The sequence below is a fragment of the Ammodytes marinus genome (genome assembly GCF_949987685.1).
Source record: "Ammodytes marinus genome assembly, chromosome: 23".
Taxonomy (NCBI): Eukaryota; Metazoa; Chordata; class Actinopteri; order Uranoscopiformes; family Ammodytidae; genus Ammodytes; species Ammodytes marinus.
Window position 1 is genome coordinate 18,755,379 of NC_137227.1, and position 13,524 is coordinate 18,768,902.

At 40.4% G+C, this 13,524-nt stretch overlaps 1 protein-coding gene across 3 annotated transcripts in view; it reads left to right on the forward strand.

Annotated features, from left to right (window-relative positions):
• Window positions 1-22: 22 nt before the first annotated feature.
• znf638 (zinc finger protein 638) overlaps window positions 23-13,524 on the forward strand; it is a 64,184-nt gene continuing 50,682 nt past the window's right edge. For 2 of the 3 annotated variants that reach the window (XM_080052126.1, XM_080052128.1), the window contains exons 1-7: window positions 23-98; window positions 3,811-6,011; window positions 7,355-7,416; window positions 7,689-7,727; window positions 7,856-8,041; window positions 10,306-10,613; window positions 12,733-12,956. In XM_080052126.1, the coding sequence (XP_079908252.1) occupies window positions 4,071-6,011; window positions 7,355-7,416; window positions 7,689-7,727; window positions 7,856-8,041; window positions 10,306-10,613; window positions 12,733-12,956 (2,760 nt within the window). In that variant the 5' untranslated portion in view covers window positions 23-98; window positions 3,811-4,070. The remainder of the gene's footprint in view (window positions 99-3,810; window positions 6,012-7,354; window positions 7,417-7,688; window positions 7,728-7,855; window positions 8,042-10,305; window positions 10,614-12,732; window positions 12,957-13,524) is intronic. The other variant, XM_080052127.1, reaches the window with a different exon arrangement.

Consider the following 13,524-nt stretch of genomic DNA (forward strand, 5'->3'; position numbering starts at 1 on the left):
GGGTTTGTTTATCTCTGGTGAAGGAATGGCCGCCTGCGAACAGCCCGAAGTTACGTTGGAGCGCAGCAAAGCCTCAAGATATTTGAATTAACTGAAAGGTATGAAACAAAAACATTATACCGACACAGAAGAGAAACAGTACGTATTTACGGTCGCTGCTGTGCTTGGTGTGTGTCAACTGAAAACCGTGTAAACTGTTAAACTAGCTGTTGCTACGTTACAGGAGTTTAGCACTTGAAGCTAGTTTTGACTCGCCAACCGTTCGTGTTTAACGTTAGAAGCTAACTAAATACAGCCGTTAGGAGACGTTGGTTGTTATTTTTAGTGTCCTACGTCTACACAGACATTTAGACCTTCACACTTGTTAAATTACTGATCCAAATCTTCCATCACGCGGTCAGCAAAAGCTTCAACTCAACTTCAAATATGTCTGAACATGTGTCTGCAATGTTTAAAGCCCTGACATTTTGTGAGAAAATATGGGTGGACGTGGACGACTTCTCAAAAATTGCAACAGAAACCATTCCAACTGTTTTCAATTCAAATGGTGTAAAGTTATATTCTAAGGTTCTTCTTAGCCATACATTTTTATGACAATTTTCGGCTTCCTAAAGTCATTATTAAGACAATTGTTGACATTATGTGACGCAGCTATTTAAAGGTAATCTTGTTGGGGGAAAAACCAAGAAATATATTGATTAAAAATAAACGTATTTCTCGTTTTCTTGCCTCGTTTCCACATATGTTTGTCACTCGTGTCAGTGCATCCATTAATGTACGGATGGTGCTTCTAATCTAGTGTGTAACGGAAGGAAATGTGGGGATCCTTATCTCTCGAAGGGACTTTCACTTGAGTCATTAAGCTAAAAAAATCTGACTGTATTTCATATATAAAATGAACACAGATGATGACTGCATTGAATATCAAACTGATAAAAACGATCGGACTGTTTATTGTGTCACGTATATGTAAGGTATTTAATATTTTAGCAGAATAACATTCACTCTGTCTGATTCACAAAGTGTTCAAACTACATGAACAAGTACTTTTTAATCATCTAGCTGACTTGACAATCAACATTAACTGAGTGGATGGACATCGCATGTAAGCTAACCTAGCAAAACCAAGTTTAATAAGTTGGTTACGGGTTTAGTCAGTGATTCAGGAGACCGTTTGTTGTAAAAATCCCTTTACGTCAAAAATCTGTGAATATTTCTTCACAATCTGCTACTTGTACGTACTGTGTGCGTGCTGAAAAAAATCCCATTGTTAATAAACAGCCTAGGCTCTGTAAACGGGCATGTTGTTAGCTACAGTGGGCTCCTTTGTTTACATGCCAGTTTGCAGGGTCTAGGCTGTGTATTTAACACTAGTTTATAACACATTTCCGATGATTCACAGTACAGACACAGTAGCATATCGTGAGGAGATATTCACTGATTTTGGCAAAAAGTTATTTAGACAACACACATTCTCAAGAATCGCTGATAGCATCTTTAAATCTTGTAAAGCTCTTCAATAAAGGTAAGTTTTACAGAGAGATTTAAAAAGTCAATTGTGCAAAGAGACATTATGCAAACATTAAAATGAGTTACAGTATAATATGTATAAATAATGTAGAATAGAATACTTTTAAGTGTGATTGTATACCGCTAAATTTATACTGATATTCAACTAATTTAACTATTGCAAACAACAATTGCAAATCATAATTTAAACTATTCTATGTGATGGGGCATGAATGTACCATGTTATGCTTCAGTTAAACTAGGTTATACAACTTGTTTGCTCATTTCATTCAATATATTTAAGTATACAGTATATTTTTTTAAACTGTATTTATTTGTGCTATTACATACTATAGGCATGCAGCCTGCAGCACAAGACTAGTAGGCCTATGCAAGTCACGCCATTATATTTATTCGTAAAAAATTCAGAGAGTTTGTCATTGTGCTCGTGAGCCACCCGCTCACAATCGGGATTGGTCTACGGATGGACTGAGAGGCTATTCTGGGATTCAAACGTTTTATTCGCCCTGCTGGCAGTCTCCTGAAACAGATCCTTTTCAGGCTACACACTCAAAATAGCATCAGCCGTTGAGTGATTACCTGCTTATGTCCTGATACACTCCCCTGGCACCTTTACCACACCCCGCTGCCACAACAATGTTTTACTGTTGCTGTGTTTTTTGTACAAATGAATCATAAATATACCAACATTCTCAGCATTTGTTTTGTTGAAAAAGGACCTAAAGATCTAATGTTAAAGATTAAATTAGGAGCCCTGCATGAAAGCCAACGTGTCTTTTCTTGATATGTGCGCTGGAGACTATTATTTTCTTAATTGTATTTTTTGATGTCCGGTCATTTAAGCGGTTAAACCAATGTTGTCACAAGTTTATTATCCGGTGGCAAAATGTCCACACTGTGGCATCGTTATACTCTGGAGTATGAAGGATTATTCTGAGCGGTCTCTAATGCTGGGCTTACACTACACGACTTTTCACGCGATTTGACAGTCGCAGACAATCTTCCAATTCCGGACTGAAATCACAGAAGTCGTGCTGGAGTTGTGGCGCGCGCACGTAATCTCAGTCGTTTGGTGTATGGTGGTCTTCCGACCCGATTTCAGCCAGTCTTCTTCCCGTCTTGACGTTCCGACATTATCTAACATGTTTGATATTATTGCTAGTCTTAGGGGGTTGGCTCAAGCGAAATTACGTAAACACTGTCACACTCTCGCATGCACCAAGCACGACACAGGAGGAGCGGCATTAGTCGCGACCTGTGTCCGCCTGGTGAGACACTTATTTCTGATACTTTTTCATAGAAGCCTCGGTGGAGAACCAGGCTGACAGCCGTGCAACCTGAACACTCTACCGTCAAATACAGGGGTAGGAGATAAAGTTATTGGGGGATGAGATCAGCAAATAAAGCTGGTCAAATAACTAAAGGAAGTCCCCCGCTCGGAATATTGAATTAACTTGTTTTTAATTAAATAATCACAATCGCGTTTGCGGAAATTATATTAATCTCAACAGGAATCTAGTTGTATGAGACCCCTGTCTTTTCAAAATCTCACCGTGTGACTGAAAACTAATGACTAGTTGTCTTCAGGTGTGAGTTGATTGTCTTTAGATGTAAGAGGGTTTCAGTCTTCAGTCTTTTCAAAGTCTTTTAAAAGTCCTCTAGTGTAAGCCCAGCATTAGAGACATTCAATATTTTTAAGAGATTTGGGATTTTTTTCTGCTATTTTAGTTAAAATCAGGAAAACACTTTTTTTCAAAGTTGCTGTTTATTCATTTTAAAGTCATCACATCGTTAATCATTTTAATCCTGATTGAGATTTAATCTGTATTCATTTTGTTACAGTAACATAACAATATCTAACTCCATCTAATGTGAGTTAGAGTTGTACTGGAAGTTCAATCTTGCCTAGATTTATTTCCTACCAGCATTCAGCACAGTTTAACTTTCAGGCTTTTTGTATGATTGAATTGTGAGTGGTTAGATGTTCCTTTTTACATCACACTCCGTCTGTCTACTGGTGCCAGTCTCAATCGTCTCCACCAGAGATGAACACGGAACAGAATTACATTTGATCTCTCTCATATGTGCTTTGTTGATTTTGCCTCATCTGCTCTCCCTAGCTAGTGAAGAACAGGAAGTGAAATAGACTGAAGAATTGTGTGTCCGGCGGGAGGCACCAGAGTGGACAAGAGACAACCTTCCAGATGATGATGTCACCAGTCAAGAAGCTGCTGGCCAGTCCCACTCAATAACCCCTTCCTTTGTTTTCCAACTTTTCAGCTTTAAATTTCTATAGCAAGGTTGTGCCTCTCCTCCTGGTCCAGGGTCCCACGGCCCCCTACGAGGGCTCCCAGGGGGCGACTCCTGGATTGCCATTAGACTGTGTCCTTGCAGCTGGCTCATCGGATGCGTTGACACAGATAAACTGTGCTGTAAGTGTTGGAAGCCAAGCCAAAAACTTGACCTCCAACACATCTGCTTCCCCAATCCCCAAGGACTGCAGCCATCAACCTTCCTTATTTTCTGAGGATCGTTACACTATGTCCTATCCCCAATATAACCCCTATGCTTCCGGGAACCACAGTTCCACCCCGGGGCAGCATGGACTCCCTAATATACAGACCGAGAGGGACCCCCAGAGGGCATCTTCTCATCTTGGACCTGGTTCCAGCTTCAGCTCTCCTGGAACTCCTTCTGCAACATCCGGGGGAATGCTCCCATCGATGACGACTCAGTCGAGCTACAGGCCTGAACAGAGTAGGGCCGTAATGGATCAGGAAATGGAACGGAGCGTGGACATGCAAATGAGCAGAGCCAGAGAGGAGGTGAGGCTGCTCAGCCAACCCATGCATCAGCCCACAGACCAGGACACTCGCTTTACTGGATCCCAAAGGGATGACTTTCCATCCTCAGGCACAGCTAGGGTTTCTTACCCACTGCCCTCGACCTCTGCCTCTTTAGGATATAGACAGTCAGGCATTGAAAGTGGCAGTAGCTCCTTGGACTGGTTATCCAACTACAAAAGGCCCACTGCTGATGAGTCCTCTAGATTGTATTCATCATCTGTTTCCTCTAACTATTTAAGCAGTGGTCAAGGTACGTTTAATGCCCCCAGTGAAAGACAGTCTATTCCAGGGTTAGGTGATTATGACCACCCAGTGCAAGGCAAACCAACAGCCTCCACAGAGCCCAGTCGACCCAAGTACACCTCCGAATCAGCTGCAAATGTCCTTCTGCAGTTTGGACTTGAAAAAGATGACTTGGAACATCTTATCGGCTACCCTGAAGACCAGATCACTCCTGCTAACCTGCCATTCATCTTACGCGAAATCCGGATGAAGAAGACCAAGGGAACTACACCTGCAGATCAACCAAAACCCCACCACGAACCCCAACCCACCAGAAGCGCTAGTGGAATGAGCAGTTACAGTTCGACAGCTTCTGGAGTGGCAGCGATGCACCATGGAGATAAGTCTTCGGCTCTTCCCCAGGCGAGTAAAGTGATTGACTATGGACATACTGGCAAATATACTGGAGGGTTTGGGGGTGAGACTGGAAGGACCAGTGGCAGTGGTGGGAGTGGAAGTGTGGAATTGAAGCCCGCTTTGGTTAGCAGCAGACAGAATCAAGATCCACTGCAAAAAAAGAAACCTCTAAAAGGGGTATTGAAAAATGCGAGTTCTGTTACCAATTTCAGCTCTTCGTACATTTCAATACAAAGCTCTTTGGATCCTGCAAGCAATAATCCACCAGAAAATGTACAGACCAATCCAAGCCCGACTTCCCAAACGATCGGCAGCTCTTTGCCTCTGCCAAAGAAAGGCAAGGACCGCAGAGTTCGGAAGTCCAAAGCCCCCAAACCCACTACTTTGAAAGAGCCAGAGGCAAACCGTCCGCCGACATCATCATCACAAATCCAACCGATCTCCACCCTGTACCGTGGTGTGCATCCCCTGCGACCCGGCCTTGTGGTCATTGACAGTAAAGCCAGTGGGTCAACAGTAGCTGGGCCGACAACAACCCAGCAGCCACTGCATCAATCAACCCAGCAGCCACTGCATCAATCAACCCAGCAGCCACTGCATCAATCAACCCAGCAGCCACTGCATCAGTCGGCACAGCAGATCCAGCACCAGCCCACGCCGCCTGTTCCCCAGACAGAGACATTGATTTGGCCTCCAGGTTATCCTCCTCCAAACTATGTTCCAACTTCTCCTCTGATCCCCAGCTTCACTGCAGCCTCCCATGCCATGCAAGGCCCAATGTTTATCCCTGGGAACCCTCACCCCTTTCCTCCACTTCTGCCTCAGCCAAACCCCAACCAGATGAACTTTATTCATTTGACCACGCCACCTCCAGCAATGGTGGCATACACCAAGCGTTTGCCAACTCTGGCCATGATGCATGACTATGCGGCGACTCCGCCAAGAATCTTTCCACACACATGTTCTCTGTGTAACAAAGAGTGTACTGATATAAAGGTGAGTGGAAGACTGCACTCTCTCTCCCTTAAGGAAAATGTGGGATATTTATCTCCATCTAAAATGTTTGTACTGTACATTGTTATTGTTTGAACAATTTAAATTGCAAGGTACTGTAGGATTTTTCCTTTCTTTTCAAGTCGTAGGATTTATGTAAAAAAAAATGTGTTGAATTTTAGTGGATTAGTTATTATTCTGAAATGATATCCTCCTGATCAACATGTGCTTTGATGAAATTATTGTAAGAAGAGTATTGTCTTGTTAAGAAAAGTTAAGATTAATGTCATTGGTGACTGAATTATCATTTAATATAAAAATTATTGATTGATGTTGAGATGTGGACAACTTGTGGAACGGATTTGAAAAAAAGTCTTACAGCGCCAAAGGAAGATGGAAGTATGCTGTGTTTCTTTGTTTTTTTTGTTCCAAATCTTTTTCCCATCACTACTGAAACAAACTGTAATGCATTTTGTTATTCTTCATTTCATTGGAAATCACGTTATTGTAATACTGGCTATTATTATGGAGACACGCTTCCCCTTTTACACATTTGAATGTCCTATAAGGGAATTTCAATTACTGCTACAAATATTTTTGAACCGGAAGCAACCAGCAACCCTCAATATTCATGAACTTTACAATCGGAAGATTGTTCTCCTTTTCGGACACGGCTTTTCATGATTTTTCCATTTGAAAAAGGACTCTCTTTTTTTTTTCTTTTTCTGATGAACGACCTCAGAGTTGACATTTGCCACATCTTTAAGAACTTTATAGACTGAAGAACCAGACATTGCATCATCAAGAATCAGAGAATGAAACATCTGATTACTGGCAATCCTGTATTTGTTATATTTTATCATACACAGGAACTATTTACGAAAATCTCCGCAAACTGAATGTTTAATGATTAATAATTGTGTCTGTTATACTTGTTTTAATGTTTATTTTGTCTCTTCTCCTGGGCTTATGCCAAAACAAATATATTATCATAATGTTTGCTAGAATCCTAGCTACTCACTTTGGCTCACAGTTTGTCCTGTTTTTTTTTTTCAATGAATGCTGTTGCTGGAAATTTTAAAGATTTAATATTATATTTTTGCATTTGTAGACATGTAATATCAACACAGTCTGTGCCATGTACATAGAACAGCAGAGACATTTATTTGGACTTGGAAAAACTCCACACAAACAACAAGGCACAACACTATTATTATTTTTTTTTTTCAAGGCTTCTGTAATGTTGAATAAAAGAGATAATACGAAAATGTCAGTCGAGATAGAGAAGCTGCAGTGTGATGTTAACAATATTGACCTAAACTCTGTGTGTCTGTTCTGACTGCTAGGATTGGCTGTCGCACCAGAACACCAACCTTCACCTAGAGAGCTGCAAACTCCTCAGAAAACAGTCAGTTGTCTTTCCTCTTTACATTTCTCCCCGTTGTCAGACACTTATTGCCCCTTTTCTGTATCTCTCAAGGTCTGATGTGTCTAGCTGCTCCGTGGTAGTCCCTTAATCAAAAACAAGGACGGGGGAAACAGAGAAAATAACATCTCCTCTTTAATGTCCTGTGTTAATAGTTAAAACGAGAGAAATATGAAGCACCTACAGTACATGTCCTGTGGTAGTTAAAAATTAAATGTACCTTTTTTTTGTTTTGTTTTGTTTTGTTTTCACAGATACTCAGATTGGGATGGTGGAATAGAACTATTGCCCAGGTAAATTTCTTGCTGCCTTTCTGCGCGGCCAAACCTGTCACTTTTAATGCTAACACTGTACTAATCAATTGACTTGAATTTTCATTTTGTTTTCACCTATGCTTTTCTCATCCATTTGCTCTCTAAAGGGATGCAGGAAAAGATGCCAAGAACTCTCCCTCAGTCTCTGCACAGACGTACCAGCAGCATCAGAGAATCAGGCATGGGGAGTCCTCCCTCTCGCGCAGCCCCCTCAGCCATCACGGTTCAGAGGGTAGAAGGGACAGACGCAGAAGCAGATCACCATCTCCACACAGCTCTAGATACAATCGCAGGTCTGTAATACCTTTGGTTCTTAGATGAGCATTAACATGGGCAAACAGGAAAGTCCAGATTGTACAGTTACCAAATATGTTGCTGCAGGACATTAGAACATTCAACATTCCTTATTACTACCTCTTTGGATCTGTCAGCCCTCGAGGCTTGCCATTCATTATTTGATTGCCTTTTTTTTTTAAATCACCATTTACCTAGGGGGCAAAACCCTTTTTTTTTTAAACAGACATGGAGCGTTGTAAAAGGTTGTTCACCAGAAATGATATCCAGGACATTCCAGGATCCCAACCTGGGTGGACAACCTGGTCAACTAGCTGCTGGAAAGCTACAGGGGGCCGATATAGAGCAAATCAGAACCACTGTTTAAAGGCCTACTTCACAGAAAGAGAAATGTAGGGTTAGACAGTGAGACCCTAAAACACTCTTTCTGCCTTTTCTCAGGCTAGGATAATCCGATTTCCTAGCCTTTTCTCAGGCTAGGATGATCCGATTTCAATTTTTTTTGCACATTGATACTTCATAGGATCTCCGAGTTCAATACACCTTCATATTCCAACCGGTGAAGTAGGCCTTTAAGTGAATGGGGTGGGCTAATAGGGATTTTTTTAAACTTATAGATATCATTTAACAGGATGTTAAATTACGTGTTCGTTTATTCGGAAATATGGAAGGCAAAAATAAAGGACGACTGGAGAGAAGTTTCCAAGTTCTTAGAGGATGTTTAATGAAGTGATATCACAGAAAAGGTTATGCAGCCTCCAGGGACAGGAAAAGTCAAAAAAGTGAAACCCCTTCTCGACAGCAAGGGGTTTTATTATCTCTAACAAAGTGGCAATTTATTGTTGCCATGTGTGTTTGGAAACATCCCCCTCTCTCTCCCGACGTCCTCTGCTGACCTTTAGTGACTGGGTTAAACTCCCCAGTCTTGCTTGGCCCGAAAAGGCTTTTGCGTTATGAGGCCTCAGGAATGTTGCTATCTATGGGAGAATCAGGTTAGTTTTATTGCTCCCTTCCAAACCGAGACTGAAGTGAAACATTTATTAAAGTCAAATGTGAAGAATATACAAATTGTTTAAATTGATTATACAAGAGTAAATGCATATTACTGGGGGGGCATAATATCATACAAATTTGAGTTATTTTTCTAACAATTATGAAACTTTGTAAGTTGATCACTGACATTAAAACAACAACTTTTTGTATTACAGTATTTTCCAAAAAGTTTGAATAAATATGAAAAATCATCAATATCACAGTTCAAATTTGATCAATAACCCATAGAAAATGAATTTTTTACACTGTTTTTTCCAAGGGAATGTCTAGCCATTTCCTAAAATACCAACTGGAGACTCCAAAAGGACACTTTTGGTCCATGGCACATGAAATGTAACTGTGTAAAAAATTAATTTTCTATAGGTTATTGATCAAATTTGAACTGTGATTAGGAAAAGCTTCAGGCAGTTGGACACTTGTTTTGTTTTCAAAATTTAAAAACAAATTGACTTTGTTTTCTTCCAACATCTAGATTTTGGGGCTTTGCAGATATGCAAATTTAGGCATCATTAGTGAGATATTGATGATTCTTCATATTTATTTAAACATTTTGGAAAATACTGTCATACAAAAAGGTGTTGTTTTAATGTCAGTAATCAACTGGCAAAGTTTCATAATGATATATATAAATTCAAAAAATTCCCCATTAGCCCATCCCCATTCACCCCATTCACTTAAACAGTGGTTCTGATTTGCTATGTCGTCCCGCTGTAGCTTTCCAGCAGCTTGTTGACAAGGTTGTCCACCCAGGTTGTGATCGTGGAAGGTCCTAGATGTCATTTTTGGTGAACAACCTTTTACAACGCTCCATGTCCATAAAATCACTTTGCCCCCTGGGTAATTAGATAAATTGTTAAAAAGGAATACTTCACCCATACGAAACCAGAGTTCTACCATTATGAAATCGCTATTATAATATAAAGAATGAGGTTTGTCTTCCCTCAGTCTTTCCTCAGTCTTCCCTTGGCCCAGCTGTCCTGTTAATCCTAACCCTACATTTTTCTGAAGTGATGTCACATTAGTAAAATGTAGGGTTAGACAGTGAGACCATATAACACTCTTTCTGCCTTTTCTCAGGCTAGGATGAACCGATTTCTAAAATGTTTGCACATTTATACTACATAGGATCTCAGAGTTCAATACACCTTCATATTCCCACCGGTGAAGTAGGTCTTTAACACTGATACAATTCTTTTATCTGTACTTCCAGCAGGTCCTGGTCTAGATCCCGGTCTCGTTCTCGGTCTTGGTCCCCACAATATGGGGCCTACGGCTACGGTAACTATCTGCCAGATTCACTCAGCCCTGAGCGGCGATTCTCTCCAAGGCTTAGCCCCGGGAGACGCTCTTCATCCAGTAGGAGCAGCGGCAGACGATCGCCACCGCGGAGACGCAACGAGAGACTTTCGCCGCCACAGAGGAGCCGGGAGATGCCTTTCTCTACAGAAAAGCCTTCCACTCAACGGAGGAAGTCCAGCAATGCAGAGAGACTGGCTAGGAAACTACTGGACGCTAAAGGTTTGAGAGAGTGCATTTGTTACGGCAACATATACAATTATAGGTAACTTGTGTTGTGTTGTTTTTATTTTTAACAAGGAAAGAAAAAGAAAAAATAAGCAATTATAAACAATATGAATATACAATGTACATGTCAAATAGAAGAGCAGCAGCTAGATAAAACAGCACATTTAAGTTAGAAGTCAGTTCTAGCTGTCGTCAAGGAGAAACTAAACTCATTTGCTGGGAACAGGACAGATAAGAACGGAGAGTCTGGACTCTGGAACAGAATGTTCAAGGGTAGATAGCATTCTGCAAGAAAGGACAACAGGTGTCTGAGCTCATCTACTACACTTCTAGTGAACTACTTTAAATACACAATTTCCATTAGACAGTCTTTAATAGGCCGCTTCAAAGATGTATCTTCTTTAACATACCTCCACTAGAAAATGTTGCCACTAAATGCAACATATTTTATCTTGAGGTTGTATCTATAATTTTTAAGGAACACTTTGCAATGTTGGATCACGTGCTTCTTTGTTGTAGAATTAGACAGGGTTTTTCCTGCATAGAGAAAGTTTTGGCGCGCGCCAAAGCGGATTTATCCAGCGCCAAAGGAAAATCAGGAGCGCCAAAATGATAAAGATTGATAATAAATATAGCTATTTAAAACCTCTCCAAATTCAGCCCAATTTAAGTCATCCTTCTTGAGGGGCTGGGCAATAACTTGAATTTCATTTTCGATTGCTTCCCTCAATCATGAAAACAAAATAATCGTTATTAAACTATCATTGTTCCGCACGCCAGGGCATGCAGGCTTGTAAATGCAGCGAACCCTTCTGCTATGCGCTCGCTCGGCACCTCCCTGAACTGATAGTTTAGCTATCGGCTGGTCCAGAGAGTACGAGGGAGATGTCGAGAATAAAGGTAAAACTAATTGTGTTGTCTGAAAACACTTCAGACTCACAACAAACTAAAATAATGGGCAAGATATGTCACGCGCGGACACACGAGTCACGTGACATACGCGAGAGAGAGACAGAGAGAGAGAAAAAAAGGCATATACGACCTGATCTGCACCTCTAAACATCCCGACCAATTTGTTTATTCACTTTAAGTCGAGTCATAGTGGTCTATGACCAAGCAATCACTGAATAAAAAACACAAGAAGTTTAAAGCTCCTTAACTTCTGCCACCACAACTGTCAACACTACAATGCAACTGCCTATCCAGCCAGCTCCTTGACATAAATAAATCATGCCCTTACATTTAATGCTATCAAAAGACGTGCCCTATCAACACCATTTACAACTGGTTATTTTTATTTTGACATATTTATTTTTATTCAATTATTAAAAATATGTTTAACCTTTTTAGCCTATTTCTATTCTCCCTGTTTTCAGTTCAATTAAGCCTTTGTTTAAAGTCCAAAGTCATGGTGTTATTAGAAAAAAACCTTGTTAAAAGTAAAATAAATGCATAATGTTCTTAAATCAATGATTAACTGTCTTTAATAATCGTGATAACACAATGTGATTACTCAAAATAATCATGATTATGATTTTTTCATAATCAAGCAGCCCTACATTCTTGCAATTTCCATGGTTTAGAATAGATCAATTAAAGTATTAAATAGGTAGGCCTAGTCATTATTAGTATTTTGACTTAATATCTACAGGTTGTTTATTGTGATTTCATAAGCGTCATGGTAACGCAGTGATTGACAGGCTGACTGAAATGCTCTTTATCTGGACAGAAACTGCCCTCTCCCAACCCCACACCCTCTTAAAATACACAAACCGTTTGCCTTTACTGTGCACATAGTCGCGACCCCAAAAAAAGTCGTACTGACCCCCCAAAGGCCCATTCTGAGCCAGGAAATAGAGGAATGAAAACAAATACCTCTCCAAGCTGAGAGAGAGAGAGAGAGTAGGGAAAGTAGTGAGCTTTTGAATGCAAGACAGAGACCATTTCAAGAACTGTAATTCAGGGCTGCCACTAAACGATTATTTTCTTTATCAATAGTTTCAGGTTGCATTCCCCAATATTTAATCTTATAATACAGACTGTGAAGCCTTTTGTAACTGCCAAAACGCAGCATTTTTTTGTTCTGATCTTGTCTCTGTCTTGATCCCTCTAGCTGCCAAGTCACTGTCTAAGCAGTCCGACCTGAATGCGGTGGTTAAAACTCTGAGTCCTGCCTTGATGGCCCGGCTAGGCAAGATGAAGTCCTCTGCCGGAGCAAAGAAATCCACTTCTACTGTCCCTACCTCATCCTACGCACTAAAGAAGAGAGAGACAACTTCAAAGACCCTTAAAGCAAAGCCCGGCCTTCAGAAGAACAGTTCAAGTTTATCCACAAAGGTTAGTGTGTGTTTTTCTGTGTGCCTGCGTCTTTGTTTACCAGGGGAAATGTGTCCAAAATCATCTGTTAACCATTTATTACTCCTACTTTTTATTATATGTATATCTCCCTTTCTTTCAGCTTTATATACACAAGGTCTCTATCAAAAGGGGAAACTGAAAATTATAGTTTGATTGGAACACAGACAATTTTAGTCTTTCGAACCATTTTTAAAAAGACGAGCAGTTTCAGTCCAAAATGGGAAAAAATATTGATCTTTCATAAAAAAGATTTCAGTTTAAGGGTCAAAATAAATAACATGTACTGAACTTACCCAGTGTAACTTTTTTTGAACAAGGCATAAGGGTTAAAAGACAAGCAGTTTAAAGGCCTACTTCACCAGTGGGAATATGAAGGTGTATTGAACTCTGAGATCCGATGTAGTAGAAATGTGCAAACATTTTAGAAATCGGTTCATCCTAGCGTGAGAAAAGGCAGAAAGAGTGTTTTATGGTCTCACTGTCTAACCCTACATTTTGCCCAGTAGTGACATCACAACTGGGCAAATATAGGGTTAGGATTATCAGG